The sequence below is a fragment of the Scomber scombrus genome, chromosome 15 (assembly GCF_963691925.1).
Source record: "Scomber scombrus chromosome 15, fScoSco1.1, whole genome shotgun sequence".
In the NCBI taxonomy this organism is placed as follows: Eukaryota; Metazoa; Chordata; class Actinopteri; order Scombriformes; family Scombridae; genus Scomber; species Scomber scombrus.
Genome location: NC_084984.1, coordinates 19,713,943 through 19,732,363, shown reverse-complemented (window position 1 = coordinate 19,732,363; position 18,421 = coordinate 19,713,943). Strand labels below are relative to the sequence as shown.

General features: G+C 39.7%; 3 protein-coding genes and 1 pseudogene across 3 annotated transcripts; 3 read left to right on the top strand and 1 right to left on the bottom strand.

Moving 5' to 3' along the window:
- Positions 1-1,704: 1,704 nt before the first annotated feature.
- On the top strand, positions 1,705-3,048 carry si:dkey-175m17.6 (N-acetyllactosaminide beta-1,3-N-acetylglucosaminyltransferase 2). Its single transcript, XM_062434142.1, has one exon. The coding sequence runs from the start codon at positions 1,705-1,707 to the stop codon at positions 3,046-3,048; it is 1,344 nt and encodes a 447-aa protein (XP_062290126.1).
- A 2,339-nt stretch (positions 3,049-5,387) lies between these two features.
- Positions 5,388-5,968, top strand: LOC133994911 (heat shock protein 30-like). The gene is given in 2 exon segments (XM_062434143.1): positions 5,388-5,751; positions 5,754-5,968. Coding segments are annotated over 2 exon segments (579 nt in total).
- Positions 5,969-7,492: 1,524 nt separating this feature from the next.
- LOC133994939 (heat shock protein 30-like) lies at positions 7,493-9,423 on the bottom strand (annotated as a pseudogene).
- Positions 9,424-9,624: 201 nt separating this feature from the next.
- Positions 9,625-17,534, top strand: stbd1 (starch binding domain 1). Its single transcript, XM_062434456.1, has 4 exons — positions 9,625-10,035; positions 10,945-11,396; positions 13,068-13,445; positions 13,593-17,534. Exons 1-4 carry the CDS (start codon positions 9,753-9,755, stop codon positions 16,305-16,307), a joined length of 3,828 nt encoding a protein of 1,275 aa, XP_062290440.1. The 5' UTR covers positions 9,625-9,752; the 3' UTR covers positions 16,308-17,534.
- Positions 17,535-18,421: the final 887 nt, after the last annotated feature.

Genomic DNA, 18,421 nt, shown 5'->3' with positions numbered 1-18,421 from the left:
TCAAAGCTCAACCAAACGTGTATCGCTTCACGCAAAAACATAAACGGCAGCCTGTACCGCCACTATGTCCCGCCTTCCCTCTCTTCCTATTGGCTTAAATTCCGGGGTTCAGCCGATAACCTGTTGGACCAGAAGCGTTTCCTATTGGCTGGAGGCTTGTCCGTCACATGTGGGTATGCACGAAGGTATGTCGGTGCTGTTTGTCAGTGGATACCTTGATTGTCCTTTTACAATTGCAAAATAACCTACTCTAGCTTGTCAATGAAAAAGAATAGAATAGAATAGAATAGAATAGAAGAAGCCTTAATCTATCAGATTAACAAAATAGAACATGCACTTTTTTTTGCAGTGCTTAGTCTCTGACTAAACACCTCACACACTTGATTCACTTCATTTTTCCTTAAACGTTTTAAAGACTTAATATTTTAAAATTATTTATTCATTCATTCATTCAGGAATCCATACAAATGTGATAAAGTTCAGAACAGTATCATAGATGATGAGGTTTACTAAAGTACTTTCCTGTGTTTACATATTCTAATCACTAATCACTTTTATAGGCTAATTGACCAGTAGAATGATGTTGAGTAAACATTTCAAAGGCCATTTGGCTGCATCATGCAAATATGCAGACTATACACCTGGAGCACCTGCATGCAAATCAAAGTCTCTCTGTGGATAGATCACCGCCTGATTGAAGGTGCTTTCCGAGCTTCAGTCAGTCCATGTCAGCAGCAGGTAGTAAGGCCTACGTCAGTGCTGTGAATATTTACCTCATCACTCACTGAGGAGCCAAAAGAAGCGCATGCTCTGTGTGCACACACATCTACCTCACCTGGGACCTGTTGCTCAGCTGTGGGTTTACTGCGTTATGTGAACACTGGTTTAAGATGTAAATGATGCTTCTCTTTATCAACCATCGTTGTGGACATAAATGATGCACTACAGACCTGTCATGTTATAACCAGCATATAACCAAGCCGGATGAGAAAACTAAAACAAAAGCTTTACACCACAAGTCGCTGTGTGTTTGTTCTCAGTCGGCAATAGCAACTGGAAAAATTCACTTGCTTGTAAGTATTTTTATGCTTTGTTTTCTGTGCATTGACTAAATTACAGTAGTAAGGAGTTGGCAAACAACTCTAAAAATGACAGTCTGTAGACTTAAGACAGACTATTGATACAGTATACTGGATACAATACGTTTGCATACACTGTTGCAAGTTTGTTTAGAAGAAAGAAAATAAATTAGAAATACATAGGCTAAAGGAGGACAAGTGAAGTCCAAATTGTTATTTAATTGTTGCCTGAGTTGTGTTTACTCACATTTCAAGGTCTAGGTCAAAAAGGAAAGGGAGATTGTATCTGCTTTATTGCATAATATACTGTATGTTCCACACTGTGTCTACAGGGGCTGTGTGCCTACCGGCAGGTAGGTACAAGATGGTGCTCTGAGTATGAAGACAAGAACAGATAATAAATCTCACTGGACCATCACCAAGGAGACAGAAACTCCAGAGGGTTGACTGCAGTGTTAGCTATAAAAATCTCATAGGTAAAGTCATGCCACTGCAGTGGAGTTCAGTCAAGGAAGAGGGTTATTTAAATATTTTTTTCTGTTATGATTATTTTAAAATATCTTTAATGTGTTTTTTTTCTTCTTATGTGTGTGCAGGAGTGTGTCCAATTTGTATGCCACAAACAATGGGTAAATGCTGCAAATGCAATGGGAGACTCCTGTGCATGTGCCTGCTGCCCTGTATGATGACCGGCCACCTTGTGATTTATATAATGGTGTCCATATTCGTCACTATGTCCTACACTCCTCCAAAAATAACCATCCACTATATTGCTCCGGGGATTTCTGCAAATTCTGGGGCTTTGGCTTCCCACCCCGTCAGCCCTTTCTGGAACCTCCGTCTGGAGGACAGTGCATTGTGGAACCAGCTGCAGCACACTTGGGACCGTCAGCACAATCCGATACTGCACGGAAATGCAACTGGGATATTGAGGAAGCCAAAGGTAAAGCTTTTATCACAAATTGAGGATGAATGCCTTTCTGACTGCATGTCACGCATGTGTTCAGTCCCTCGTCTACATGATATCAACAGCTTGCCAGAACAAATGAGGGCATTTATCAGGTCAATGCACTGTAGGGAATATCCCCTCCTTATCAATCAGCCTGATATGTGTAGAAGAAAGAACATTAGCTTTGGTCTCGACTCTCCCATGCTCTTCATGGCCATCAAATCTCAAGTGGGAAACTTTGAAAACAGGCAGGCCATCCGTGAAACATGGGGACGCAGTGGTCCAGTGAAGGGTGGGTCAAATAAGAAAGGTGGATTAGTGCGCACAGTATTTCTGCTTGGCAGGCAGGACTCAAGTACAGGTCCTCATCCGGACCTCAAAAACCTCCTGGAGCTTGAGAACCAGAAATACAGGGACATCCTACAGTGGGATTTCAGAGACACTTTCTTTAACCTAACCCTAAAGGACTTGCTGTTCTGGCACTGGCTCCAGCAATACTGCCCCACTGCCATCTTTGTGTTCAAAGGGGATGATGATGTCTTTGTTCGAACAGGCGCCCTTCTGGATTACCTGCACAAGCAGTTGATGGAGCATAACCAGTGGAGAGCCTATACAAATGAAACTGACATGGATTTGTTTGTAGGGGATGTAATCAATAACGCAATGCCAAACCGTGAGCCATCAACCAAATACTACATACCAGAAAGTTTCTACAAAGGTGCATACCCACCATACGCTGGTGGAGGAGGGGTTGTGTATTCTGGTTCACTTGCATTGCGATTGAAAGAGGTGTCTAACAGGGTGCGCCTTTTCCCAATAGACGACGTTTATCTGGGCATGTGCCTGAACAGACTCGGGCTCTCTCCAAGCCACAATCCTGGGTTTTTAACATTTGATCTTCCAGTGACAGACCGGGCGAATCCCTGTGCTTACAAATCTGTTCTGCTCGTTCACAAACGGAGTCCCAAGGAGATGTTGACACTGTGGAAGCAACTCCAGAATCTGCCTGGTCAATGTTGAGGCTCATTTGCCTGCCAAATAGGTTTCATTGAGTACAGGATGAATGCTGCTGCCACACTCATTTGAAAAACGTATCAACTGTGACTGCATCTTCATGTAAGCCAGGTGGTACACTCTAAAGGTCACATGCAATGTACCTTTCCTCTGAAGAGTAAAACTGAGGAGGTAACTGATCTACCTCAAAGGGTACTTGTATTACAAGGGCATTACATATGGGGGCACATACATGTTACTGTAAACAAAAACAATGTATGTATTTGTACCCTTTCAACTTGATGTGACTAACTTATGCAGAACATATAATACTATGCATATTATTTCATAATGTTTAGAGATAATATTTCAGATATCTTTGTGCTATGTTTGCTGGTGAACATAAATTGTGTGTTTTAAAAATGTGTTTTCTTGTTTTACTTTGCCCTGCTGTTTCCTTTAAGTCAGCTGTACCAGTTAATACTACATTTTGCTACATACTTACATGTCTCGCATCCACTTTACCCAACACTTAAAATACAATGGATTCTTTTGTGACCTATTTTGTTAATTCACTGATAATTTATAGTGATACTTGACATTAATTGTGGTTATCACTTAGTCAGGGTTTTATGTTCAGAAAAATGATTCTTGAATGTTCTTGTGCTGACAGTTCAAGTTAATTGATGTACAATATGGCCCAATATGTTGCTGATAAAATGAAGATGAAGAATGAAAAAAAAGGGCCTGAAATTAAACGCATTAGTGTTTTCCTTCACATCTGAATTGGAAGTCCAAAGTTATTGATTTTTCTGTTATCTGTAATGGATGTAATTGGAAATGGAAATAACCAACAGGAATGCTATTTGTTGTTTTCCTGAAGGATTCAAATGAAAAATGTATGATGTTCAAGGACAAATAAATACTTATCTCTCAAACGCATAAGTATTAATCATTGCTATATATTTATTCATTTTGTTTATGGTTGCAACAAGAAAATGAAGATGATATAAGATCATATCTTTGAAAAGGCAGATATGGAGTCAAAATGATGGTAAAGACTTGTGCAGCTCGTGAGTCACCAGCCTTACAAGCACAGCAGAGTGAACGATATTCAATGCTGAAAGCATTTATTGTCTATTTAATATTCCCCTTTAGTCTTGATCCTGTAGAAGTGGACTGGTTTGCACGTGGGTGTTAAGACAGATGATGTGATTGTTTTATCTTTACTATATATATATATATATATGTATGTATACACACACAAACACACACGCACACACACATATATACATATATATATATATATATGTATATTACAATACACATTTATATATATATATGTTTTTTTCTTTTTACATGATATGAAAGGGACTGTGCAGTTTCAGTGGAGAACAAATTCAGTGGGACGAAAATGCAATGGCAAAGATATTACATGTTCCAAAAAAGAAAAAGCCAGACAAAATTACATGAAAAAAACCATCTTCATTTGCTGGAAGACAAAGAGGAGGACATGGGAAACGAGTCCCCAAGAGATGATCTCCTCTAGGGAGAGTAAAAGCTGTTGCAGAAAAACATCAACAAACACAGAGGACAATGAGTGTCTCTTTTTCCACACTGAAAAATACTACAATTACAATCCAGTTTACTAATGTGTAGAAACCTGGTTACCTCTCTTCTTTTCTTTTTACTGTATTAAAGTATTTTCTTGTCTGGTCTCAATCATTGATTTTGGTACTAATAGGCAGCCAGTGGCTTCAGAGTAAAGTACTTGCAGAGGAAGACAAAGTCAATCGAAGGGCTTTGAGAGGGAGATTATGTAGCAGTATAACACTAATGAGGAAGTGGGGAAAGATGGAGGCACGGTGAACCAAGTTTTGATGTAATTATACATAAATGTAATTACAGGCTACTTACCAAAGCTGCTTTTAGCACTATATCACACTACTACAATTCTTGGTGGGTGTTTTTTTTTTGTTCCTGGGAAAAGTGGATAAATAAAACCAGAGAGCCCAAAACTAATGGAAAGCTACATTATGTGATTACTGCAATTTGGGTAGATTTCCACTAATGTAATGACATACATTTCAGTGACATCTAGTGTTGAACTACTGCAACTGCAGGAATGGTCCTGAAAACACTGACATGATCCTGTGATGTCATCACTCCTGAGTAACAGCTTCACCCAGTGGAGAGCTCTGGTAACGACAGTAAACTTCCTGAAGACTCTGGACCTCCTCCAGATATAATATAAATGCTGGGACAGTCTCACTGCTGAGACAGAAAGCAACACAAGCAACTCAGAAGACAACAGACACTTTAACAGTGTTTCATCTCACAACAAGAGGACTCGACACACACTGAAGATGCTGTGCTCTCATGGATTCCAGTCTGCCCTCAGTCCATCCGTGGACTTCTACTGGCCTGTATGCAGTCTGTGGCCAGAGGTCAAACCTCTGCTCTACCAACAGGATCTACTGCAGAGAAACCTACAGGAGGTGCACAGCAGTCTAGAGTTGATGGACAAACTTCAACACAAGATCCTGGAGGGAACAGAGCCTTTCCAAACCAGTGGGGCCAAGCAACCAGTCTCCTACCAGCTGGAGAAAGAGGGAGATCAGTTTAAACTGACCCTGGACACTCAAGGCTTTTCCCCAGAAGAGCTGTCTGTCAGGCAGGTGGGAAACAAGCTGAGAGCCAGTGGGAAGACAGAGAAAAAGCAAGAGGATGGAAAGGCTCCTACTCTTACAGATGTCAGGAGGTCAGACATGAGTTTGATCTGCCTGAAGGACTGAACTGTGAATCCGTCACCTGCTACCTGGCTCCAGATGGGAAGCTCCACATCCAGGCAGCTAAAGCTCTGAGTGTTGAGGAGGCTGAAAGAGAGCTGCCTATCAAGAGGAGCTTGGAGGAGAAAAAACAGCAGAGTCTGAGTTCACAGACATAGGACATCAGCACAGAGAGAGACAACAGCACACAGGACAAACATAAAAACATGGACTGATGGACTGAACTCTATGTAGCTGTGCTAATGTATATAGGGAATGTGTTTTATACAAGTGTTAAATATTGATCATTCATGCTTTGTATTTTGTCAATTGAATAATAAATGAATTTAAATTGAAATCAAATCATGTTTTTGGTTTATAGCTATAAGGATATGATATGAATTTAAATGCATACATTGCACATTTACATAGATTATTGAAAACTTGTAAAATGTGTTTTCATGTTTATTAAGGGTTAGGGTTAGGGTTAGGGTTAGGAAGGGAGAAAACAGCAAAATTCTTTACTAAGTATTGGCTGATTGTAAATGTTTAGCACAGATTGATGTTGTCTTCTGTTGGTGTGTTTGCTGGTGTGAATGTTAATGTCTGACTATATTATTGTCAGTACAGTCACAAAGGCGACTTAACTCAGTTAACAGGACAAATATAAAGGTACTTTAGAATTGTGATTTGTTAGTTCTTTGATAATCATTCACAATTGATTTTAGTTCACTGCACTGATTTTTATATGACAGTAGATGGAAATAATGAATCAAAAGTAGCCTTCACCTGACTACAAGTAAAAAAAGGATCCAACCACTTTTAAACTGATGTCAAAACCATGTTCAGTGGCAGTAACTTTAAGAGCAGACAGTTTAATGTAAATGGACTCAGATGTCAAAAAGGGAAAGTAGATAAATGAAGACTTGAGCCATTCTGTACTCAATTCAATTCAAACTATCAAATCATACTTTAATTTGTTTTACTAATATGTGAAAAAGACACATTTGAGTTAGTTTGATGTTATTTTCTGTAAATGAATACATGTTAGTTTTAAGAGAAGGCATTAGAGCTGTTCTGTTCAATAGATCCAGTCAGCTATGAGACATGACAGTGTGACAGTGAGTCAACATGTACAATACCGTAAATGGAATTCAGCCATCATTAACTGTGTTATTTACACCTCTAGTTTTCTTACTGTGACATGTCAAAATGTATGTGTGAAAAAGGCCTATGAAAACAACTGTATAATGTCTTCTGTGACACTGCAACATATATTTAGGTTAAGGTTTAAGATGTTGTTGGTTTGTGTTATGGGAATATAGATGGATCCAGATTTTTGGAGCGAGAGCCATAAACTCAAAGTCAGGATATCTCAGCCGCTTCTGACTCAATTTTGCGAAATATATGAAAGTGTAGCACTTAATCTCTGAAGTATCTCTTTAATTAACCTATTTCATCAGTTAGTTTAGTTTTATAGTCATACACTATAAAGTGTTCTAATATTTTTGTATATATATTGTATTACTTTTGTGACCTACAAGGCAATGTTTACACCCCAAGAAGACAAAAATATTAATTCAAAGCCGAAGAACAAGAGTTTTGTTTTTTCCTTACATTTATTAAATCATACCAATTCATCAGTCACAACATTTGTAAAGCACATTTCCTATGCATTGGCACATGTACATCAGTCCATGTTTTTATGTTTGTCCTGTGTGCTGTTGTCTCTCTCTGTGCTGATGTCCTATGTCTGTGAACTCAGACTGCTGTTTTTTCTCCTCCAAGCTCCTCTTGATAGGCAGCTCTCTTTCAGCCTCCTCAACACTCAGAGCTTTAGCTGCCTGGATGTGGAGCTTCCCATCTGGAGCCAGGTAGCAGGTGACGGATTCACAGTTCAGTCCTTCAGGCAGATCAAACTCATGTCTGACCTCCTGACATCTGTAAGAGTAGGAGCCTTTCCATCCTCTTGCTTTTTCTCTGTCTTCCCACTGGCTCTCAGCTTGTTTCCCACCTGCCTGACAGACAGCTCTTCTGGTGTCCAGGGTCAGTTTAAACTGATCTCCCTCTTTCTCCAGCTGGTAGGAGACTGATTGTGTAGCCATACTGGTTTGGAAAGGCTCCGTCTCCTCCAGGATCTTGTGTTGAAGTCTGTCCATCAGCTCCAGACTTCTGTGCAGCTCCTGGAATTTTTTTGGTAGTAGATCCTGCTGGTAGAGCAGAGGTTTGACCTCTGGCCACAGACAGCGTACAGGCCAGTAGAAGTCCATCAATGGACTGAGGGCAGACTGGAATCCATGAGAGCACAGCATCTTCAGTGTGTGTTTACTGCTGAGTCCTCTTATTGTGAGATAAAGCATTGTTAAAGAGTCTTTTGTCTTCTGTGTTAGTTGTGTTGCTTTCTGTCTCAGCAGTGAGAGAGTGTCTCAATTTTGATATTCTAACTAGAGGAGGGCCAGAGTTTTCAGGAAGTTTCCAGTGTTTACCAAAGCTATCCACTGGGCGGAGCTGTTACTCAGGAGTGATGATATCACAGGATCATCTTTGTTTGTTCATGAAGTTTTCTGCAGTATAGGAGATTAGAGCCTTTTTTTCCTATTTTATTGTTAACATGTATTTCTTCATTAACAATGTTTGATTCAATTTAAGAGGTACTCTCACACCAAAACCTATATTAAATTTTTGTGGTCAATAACCACATCATATCACACAAATCAAAACACTTGCTCTGAGCTTTTACTGGAATACAGCCTATGGATAGAAAGGCATTTAGTAATTCAAATAACAAAGCAGAGAGCAAATGATACCTAAACACTGTATTCATTTTGTTAGAGATGTAGTACAGTCTGAAGTCTAACAACATTTTAGATTTGCTTTGAAGTGTAATCAGACCCTACAAAGATAAACAATCACATTTTAGAAGATACTATAAACTTCGTTTTGTTTGTAACCTATATGAAGCATGTTGACATGTTTAAGTCCCAGCTCTAAAGTGATGTGATTCAGCTGAATTTTAAAATTGGATGGTTCATGATGGGCCCAGAAATAGGGTGGATTCAACTATATTGGGAGAGTTTTTGAATCCTAATTCTATCTTGTGATCTGTTCTCATCAAAACAAAACAACCCAACATGTGATACATTTCTGAATTCCTCAGGATATTCACTTTCTTATGTGAAAAAATTAAGCCAATGATAATGTAAAAAAGCATCAGCACTATTTTGTTTTTGGTGTAGTTGACACATTTCTCAGTGTCATGTTTTGGTGATTTGGGACACAGTTTCATAAGTGTAAGCCCTTGATTTAATCACTAATTGCTTTGACTTGGACTCACTCTTAAGGGCAGATCGAGGAACAATGCTGTTTTCTTATGCTGTCCCACTTTAGACTACTTGATGTCCCAGTATACCTGAATTCACCCAATTTGAAAAACGTAAGAGACTACAACAAGAGGCTTACCCTCCGCAATATCTTAAACACAATTTCTTCTTATTCAACAAGCATTTTTGAGAAAGATTCTTAAAAATATCCCATACACCAACTGCGGCCAAAAAACATGCTGCATGGACAGTGTGTGTCTCACAGGACAAATCCAATGTTTTGGATCAGAACCCTATTAAACTAGGATTAAGTGGTTTCAGTGGGATGAGACACGCTGGTGCCGATTCTGATTCATAGCTGCATGAACGGTTGTATGAAAATAGATCGTAAAACCAACCGTCCCTTTCCCTTTTTTATGAATGAATGTCGAGTCCCCGTGATCCACTCAGCCAATGAGCAGCTTGTACCTGCAGCCGTTTGCAGCTCTGCAGCAACAAGAGGTCACTACACTTGAAAGCGTGGAGGGGAGCGCAGCAGCAGCCTGCAGCAGTCGTATCTGTTAGGCCTGTACACGCACATACAGAGACATCACATAACAGCAGGGCTTTTTTTTCTTTTCTTTTTCTTTGACAACCGATTGCAATGCCGCGGCAAAACAGCAATGCCGTGGCCGTGGAGAGACGCATGGATCTGGCCTCGCTTTTCTGCATGATCGGGCGACACGGTCCCGCTGTGGCTCTGGCTGTGATAGTGATGGTGTCCGTGGTGGCGGGTTTCATCATCTACCGGACCGTGAGGGGGAAGCGGAGGAAGGCTGCAGCCGCAGCCGACGGCGCTGACAGCAAGAGCCCCGGAGAGGAGAGAGACGCATCGGTGATACAGGAGCCGGGCCCGGAGGAACCACACAGACCAGCGGAGTCAACAGGTAAAGATCCAATATTTATCTTAGCAGGTAGGCTGCTGCAGTCTACAGGTGATAATATTCATTATAAATATAAATATACGAGGCCTATATAATATAGAGATTATAATAGCCTATTTTGTAATGTAGGCTAATAATTTAAATTATAGTCTAATTTATTTTTATAACTTCATATGATCTAAAATATAGCTATAGGCTACTGTAGTAATAGAGGTATTAATGTCCAGACTAGGTTATGATAGACTACTGTAGGAGATAAAAATATAACATGCTATAAAGCCATCATTAACCCTGAGCCATCAGTAAATCCTCATGCAATGATTTAAATAGACATGTTTAAAGATAGAATAATTGCCATATAATACAAATGTTGGTGGTAAAGAAATACAGTTATACAACACAAGATTAATATTTACATCTGTAATGAAAAGTCTCTTTTGGTAAACTAGATTATAGTGATTATAGTACATATTATAGATTAGATTAGATTATAGTACACATTTCCAAATGAAAAACATCAGTACACTAAAATAACTTTTCCATTTTTGAATTTGGCAACATACATATAATCTGGATTGAAGTGCAGAAACAGAGATAAAATTGAATAATAAGGTTGTAGAGAATTTTGGCAGGTCAAATGAGGCCTTAAACTGAGGAGGCATAACCCAACAAATCATTGCTGATAGCATTACTTGTATGTGATGATATCATGCTGTACTGTCATTTTGAAAAGGTGGATTTACAGCCTATTTGAAATCTGTCCTTTGTAAACCAATAACAATCTCCATAATCCCATCAATTTTGATTGTCTGTTGCGCTTAACAATAGCACTAGTTAAAAGTTCGCCTTTCATCTATTGTACCTTTTGTGTGTTAAAGGCTGCAAAGTAATTAGTCTTTTGTCTTGTTATAGATTTGAGTGACAAGGGCTCGTCAGATGTGCTAAAGGAGGATGCTGATCTGATTTTGAGTGATATCAAAATCAGGCGTCGTGCTGGTGTTGCTGCTGCTGCTGCTGCTGCTGCTGCTGATGATGATGATGAGAAGAAACCATCACTTTGTTCTCTCCCCAAGAGTAGCGTCCAAGTATCACTCAACAAGCATACCACTTCAGATGACACAGAGGACATGGCAGTCATTCAAGACTCTTACAAAGTAACTGAGACGTATGCAGAGGAGGCCAAAGAGAGCGTGCAAAGTGATACTTACACGGTGGCTGAAATGGAGGTGGAGGATGCTGTTGATTTGCACCAGCGTGCAACAGATGATGGTATAAGGGAGGAAGCAGAGATCGATGATATTGACAGCTGCATGAAAGAGCCTGAGCTGAAAAATGATGAGAGCTGCCATGAGGAAGAAGAGAAAGTAAGCAGCCATGTGTGTTTGACTGAAGTTGTATATGACTGTAATGTAATAACACTGGCAGCAAGTTTTTAAAATGGGTACTGCAGTACAAATTCAAAATATTGGAGAGAGTTGTCTCCCCTCCATTCCCTCCTCCCCAGACACAAAGCTCACATGTTTTTTTTGGTCGGGTGGAATCTATCTCAGTTGATCCAGTTTGTTTGCTTGCTTCCATGGCTGCAGCACGCTGTGTTTGCATGCCATTCTGGCTACCTGGGGTGTCTTAATTGGCATCAATCTGATCTCACAGAAATGTGTGAAATGACCACGACCTCTTAACAACGCATTATGTGGTGGTGGCACGTAATGTGCTAAAGTAACCTGCCAACACCATGATCAGGTTGAATGGGCAGCGGGCGGAATCACACGTACCAAAACAAACAGCAGTCAACAGACGTTCTGCACCAGAATGGAAATTTCAAAGGGGAACATACTGGCTGCAGTATTATAGTCTGAGAAGCCAGTATTTCGATTTAACATGTTTCCTTCATCTCTGATAATGTATCATGGTCATTTTTTAATTTATAGTTAGTGCAATAAATATATTACATATTGATCCTTTAAAGATTGAAAGTTTAGAAAGTTTGATGTAAATTGGCACAGATAAACCAAGGGATAACACACTGCCCATCGGTTGGACTTTTCTTTTAATTATTTGACTGTACTAGAGTGTGAAGCCCCACCATAATCAATATTTTATGTTAACAATTAATTTAACAACTATGTGTCATTTGAAGTATGTAGCTTTCTTTTAGCTCACGAAGTACGAAGCAACGGTTTTCAGCAAACAAGTTCTGATAATCCCACCAAGAGACTGATATTTTTCTAAGGAGTTTGAACATACTGTAGCTATTATAATACTGGTCTTTATCTGCTGTCCAGAAACAAGAATCAAAATTATTTTCCTCTTTGCTTTCTTGCCAAGAGTTAAATGAGAAGATCAATACCACTCTGATATTTGTCACCTAAGTATGAAGCTAATACAGCCAAGCAATACTTAGTTTAGCTTAGCATAAAGACTGAAAGCAGGGGGAAACAGCTAGCCTGACCCTGTCCAAATGTAGCTTTAGAGGTGCTAGAGGGTGTATTTTGGCTTTGCCAACCCACAACCTGCTTCAGTATTAAGCTACGTGTTAAGCTAGGAACTAGCCTGGCTCTGTCCATAGGTAACAAAATACGTCTACCAGCACCTCTAAAGCTAAAGCTCAATTAACGTGTTATATATAGCTGCTTCCTTCTGTTTCCTGTCTTTATGCTAAATTAAGCTAAATGGACGCTTGCTACAGCTTAATACTTAGTGGGCAGATATAAGAGTGGTATCAAATTTATAATCTGCCTGTCAGCAAGAAAGCAAACAAGTTTATTTGCCAAAATGCCAAACATCCCCCACTACATTGATACCAGTAATAGCAGTAACCTAGTGGGGCTATTCCTCTCCCACTTGCCTATCCATTACCCTTAAACTGCAATCCAGGTTTCAGACTAGCACAGGTTGGGAGATCAACCACAGGCAGTTTATATAGTGTCCTCTTGTGTAAGCTAGTTTATACAATTTTGTTGCAAATATTTTCATCTACTGTCTGCCAGGAAAAATGAGTCCAGAATTACTAATTTTATTTTCATGGTGTCTAGGTGTTTAAAGCAGAATGCCGGGAAGATGAGGATGTGACCACAGACAAGGATGTTTCTGACAAGAAAACCAGACAAGAGGAAGAACGCTTTCAGTGTACTTCGAGCAGCCCAGTGTGCTTTGAACAAACGCTTCATATGAGTGAAAATGATGACAATGACAAACTACAAGAAAATAAAACCACACTGGAGACAAACACAGCGGAGTCCACCTTTGAAGAGCCTGTCACGCATAATGACAATTTACCTGTCACCTGCCTCTCTGATGACAACGATGAGGACTTTGAGGAAGAGAAACACCATCTAGATAGTATTGATTACAGTAAATATTCCGGCAATAATCACCTCTCTACAGAAGAAGAAAAGAAAAATGAGGAGTCTGTAGACTACCAGGTAATTTCTCAACAAACGGAGATCTCGTCCTCAACAATTGAACAAGAAATAACCCTGCTACCTTCACAGCAGGACCAATGTGATCATAGCATGGATGTGGTGGTGGACAAAGAAGAAAAGAAAAGTGAGGTTGAGGAAGCAGAAGAGGAGTCTGTAGACAACCAGGTAATTTCTCAACAAACTAAGATCTCGTCCTCAACATTTGAACAAGAAACAACACTGCTACCTTCACAGCAGGACCAATGTGATCATAGCATGGATGTGGTGGTGGACGAAGAAGAAAAGACAAGTGAGTTTGAGGAAGCAGAAGAGGAGTCTGTAGACTACCAGGTAAAATCTCAAGAAGCTGAGATCTGGTCCTCAACATTTGAACAAGAAACAACCCTGCCATCTTCACAGCAGGACCAATGTGATCATAGGACTGATGTGGTGGTGAAAGAAGAAAAGAAAAGTGAGGTTGAAGAAGCAGAAGAGGAGTCTGTAGACTACCAGGTAATTTCTCAACAAGCTGAGATCTGGTCCTCAACATTTGAACAAGAAACAACCCTGCCATCTTCACAGCAGGACCAATGGGATCACAGGATGGACGTGGTGGCGGACGAAGAAGAAAAAAAAAGTGAGGGTGAGGAAACAGAAGACGAGTCTGTAGATTACCAGGTAATTTCTCAACAAGCTGAGATCTGGTCGTCAACATCTGAACAAGAAACAACCCTGCCATCTTCAGAGGAGGACCAGTATGATCATAGGACGGACGTGGCGGCACCGCCTATTCAGGATAGTGAATGTGATGATGATGGTGGTCTAGCTGAAGTGTTTGAAAAAGATACAGATAAAGACCCAACAGATATTCTTACTGCTGTCGAATTTGATGCTCACTCACTACAGTTTAAGGAGGAAGAACTGCATATTGAACAAGAAGAGGAAAATGGTGTCACATGTAATCAAGAGGTTGGTGTTCTTCCTGTTGGGACTGATCAAGTGAAAGAGGATATACTGACTAGTGACAACATTGTTGTCTGTGGTGAAGAACATGACAGTTCAACGATGGTGCTCAGCCCTGTTCTGCCCTGTTTGAGCGATCCTGTAAAGGTTGATAATCTTGATGACGGTCTATCAAGTGTCACCACTGATGCAAAAGCTCAGATCTCAAGCATTTCAGATTTCCCTGACTTATCATTGGATTGTCAAGAAAATCAGCCTGAAAGCAATGAAAATGGAACAACGGCTGTGCTGGCTGAAGAATGTATTGACCAAGTCTATGAATCTCATGTTTCACCCTGCTGCAAAGAAGAGCAAAGTGTCCAATTGATAAATAATGATACTTTTGATAAGGCAGATGTTGTTGCTTGTTCTGACATAGATACAAATGTTCCTGCTTCTCTAATGACAGAAGAAATATCTTTTCCTCACCTGCCATCCATCTGCCAAGGCCGCCAAAGTGAACACATGGAAACAAATGAGACTTTTGATGAGATGGTTGTTAATTCTGTGACTGAAGCAGCTGTTTGTGACAATGCTAGCATTGGCGTACTTGAAATGTCAGAAGAAATAACTCATCCTCACATGCTGGCTGCCTCTCAAGACCAACAAAGTAACCAAACACAAATTAACAAAGATTTTTCAGAAGTTACCACTGGTCTTGCTCCTGTCATGACCAAAGACATTAACCCTACCACGTGTCAACTTCACCTGCTGTCTTTTGAACAAAATGAGCTGAGGGATACTGACATATCATCTCCTAGTGTTGGTGAAGAGAGTGGGATTTCAAGCATGGCTGTTAGCCCTGATTTGCAAGACGTCGGTAATGAATTTGACACTATTGTTGCAAATATTGCACTTCCGGTGATAGATTGTGATCCACAGCCGGAGGAACACACCAAGGCTCAAGAAAGCTTCTTTACTGATGATGTAGCTGTATCTGTCATCAAGGAAGATACAGCAGGTATGGTGTTTGGCCCTTACCCATCACATCTTCCTCAGCAACTCCAAAGTGATCATACAGATAAGGTTAACTATGAATCATTTGCAGCCAACGAAGACATGTTTGGCCAAGACATTGAGGATGGCTACCAAAGAGTGATGGACCAGTTTGTGGTGCCAATTGCAAGCAATGTTACTAGCTTAACTGATGAGCTAAAAACACAGTCAGACATGAAAGCTGTTGTTGAGGATGTAGAGATAAAGGAAAAGAAGGAAGCAGTAAGCGCTGAAAAGAAAGAGGCAGCAGAAGCAGATGAGGAGAAAGATGAGGATTATGAAAAGACGGAAATTAGTATCATGGAGGCAACTATGGACAATAATGAGTGGATCACGGATAGCAACTACCAAGTCCTTCCCTGGATGAATCTTTCTGTCCCATCTTTGGTCCAAGACCATACCAACCAAAAGACCAACCAACTTCCCACGGACGAAGGCCAGCACAGCCCTTCTCTTGCAGATGTTATTTGTAGAGATACAGATACCCTACCCTCCACTGACGTCAAACAAACCAGCACTCTCGCTCTTGTTGAGGAAAACACAGAAAAAAAGGTTGTGGCTGTCCAGCCCATGCCTCAGAATGTCAATGTAATCTTCCGGATCCACTATCTCACCCAATCGCCATACCAGACGGTGGCCATCACGGGGAACCAGCAGGAGCTGGGGAACTGGAAGGGATTCATCCCTCTAGAGAGGGCCAAGGACGGGCACTGGGCCACTGTGGTCAGCCTCCCCGCAGAGAGCCATGTGGAGTGGAAATTTGTGGTTGTGGACAAAGGTGAGGTTTGTCGCTGGGAGGAATGTGGCAACCGCCTCCTCGAAACAGGATACGGAGATGACCTGGTTGTGCACAAATGGTGGGGATTCCTGTGAGAGAGGGTGAAAGGAATATGCTGCAAAGGTGAGAGGAAGATTGAGAGTGGCATGTACAGCACAGTAAGCTTTGATAGTGGAAACTGGACCAGATAAAGTTGTGAACTAAATAGTTTTTTAAAATGTCTTGGCTACATATAATTAACTGTTGTTTCTATATTTTAGTGCTGGATTGATTAGTATTACAACAGATAATTAACAATGTTGATAATGGATTCATTGTTTAAGTAATTTTTTCAGTCATACACACATAAAAAATATATATTAAAATGTTTTTAATCAAATCAAGCCCAATTTTTAACTGAAGTAATATCTGCATAGATGTCTTTTGGTCTGCACATTTCCAGCACCAAGATTTCTGTCATCTAATGGGACTTTTCTTCAAGGATTGCCTCCTAATAGCCAGTGATCAAATCAATCTTTTAAGCAAACTGAAAAGATAGGCAAAACACAGAAGCATTACTGTACATAAAACATGTTTTTTTTCTCTCTATATGCAACATGCACGTCTTTAAAAGTGTTTAATTTGTATAAATGGAGACTTTATTATACTGTCCATATGCTGCTTCAATACTCCCTAACAATCTATGAGAATAAATGCACATAGTTCACTTTTACTACAGCAATAATCAAAGCAATAATTGTTCAGTATACTGTATGAATGGTGTTCTATCAGGTATTATAATGTGGTTACCACTAAACTGTGATATAGTTGTAACTTGCTGCTTTTATCTTGTGGGACTCTGTGCATGCAAGATTGTCTCACTGTTGTTTTATGACTGTGCCTTTTTAAAAATGATGTTCTACTAATGTGTTATAATGCATCAAATCAGTGCGGCTTTTCTTTTTAAAACAGCGTTGCTGGCTTTTTTTTCTGTGTTTCACTAAAACTTTTACTGAATTACTTATAATGATTCAATTATTTTTTTTAAAACAAATGCTTTCAGTTTTTTTTTGTCATTTTATTTCTTAAACAGTGTAGACTATTATCTCAGATCTCACCAGAGTATATTATTATGCAATATGATGATGATAATGGTACTTGAATGTACATGTCAAATAAACTAATCCTCCAGGTCTGTCATAGCTGGAAATATATGTTTCTTATAAATGTGAATTTATTGAAAGAGCAGATATTTGGAGGTAATTGCAAGTGTTTGTTCCAATATGAAAAAAGTGTCTCACAAAATAAAAATGCGTAACTTGACATTATTAAATATAACTAAAGTATTTTATTAGACAAGCTCATTTCATGTATGAAAGTGAAACCTGAATATTTTTTTCCGAAGCTGTGACAGGGCAGAGTTCTGTTTATCCAATGCGTTTAAAGCACTATTACAATGTCTCATACAGAAAATATATTAAATAATGTAAATGCATACCAGAGGCAGGATGCACTCCATTTGCAGATCTCCCTCCAAAACTATTGTTTTTGATTTAAAATTGTCAGATCAATTTGCTCAATTTTCAGCCAAGCACCATTATGTGTAAAAAATGTGCAGTTGCTGTCCAGAGGTCTTTGAATAATTTGTAACGACAAATAGTCTAACACAATCTTTTAGGGTCTTATGAGGTAACTCATTGAAAAAGCGTTTGCCAAAATCTCTATTTAAATTTCTGTGAGTCAAACCAAAGCTGAGACTGTGACCTTGTTTTGAGTCCAGCTGGCTCAGAGGTGGCTCATATGGGGAGAGCGTCATTAGCAGGCGTATTCTCCTGCCAGCTTGTCAGCTCTACTCAGCTCATTGCTGAAGGTGATCCACTACATCTGAAAAGAAGTGCTCTTCATTTTCCGGTCCAGGGACTCTGTGGATGGTAAATAGTACACAAAGACACACAAAGGTTTTTGAGTTGTTTTTTTTTTTGGAAAGGTCAGTCCTGTAAATGATTAATCTGCACGGGAGGGAGCGGTGAGGTTCTGTGAACTCTTAACTCATAAAAGACTAAAAGTATGTGTAAACACTGCTGAAAAAGGAAGAGAATATATATTGAGGGAAGAAAAAGTGAGTCTTCCATTTTTGTTGTTCATCTGTAAATGAGATGTTAATGGTTCATTGGCAGGGCAGCAAAAGAAAAAAAAAATCAGGGTTATTCATGTAGAGCAATTGCTAACA

Excerpts from the sequence above, each read along its gene's own strand:
- stbd1 (XM_062434456.1), top strand. The coding sequence starts at position 9,753 with ATGCCGCGGCAAAACAGCAATGCCGTGGCCGTGGAGAGACGCATGGAT. Across the intron at positions 10,036-10,944 it reads CAGACCAGCGGAGTCAACAG|ATTTGAGTGACAAGGGCTCG; the intron begins GTAAAGATCCAA and ends GTCTTGTTATAG. Across the intron at positions 11,397-13,067 it reads GCCATGAGGAAGAAGAGAAA|GTGTTTAAAGCAGAATGCCG; the intron begins GTAAGCAGCCAT and ends CATGGTGTCTAG.
- si:dkey-175m17.6 (XM_062434142.1), top strand. The coding sequence starts at position 1,705 with ATGGGTAAATGCTGCAAATGCAATGGGAGACTCCTGTGCATGTGCCTG.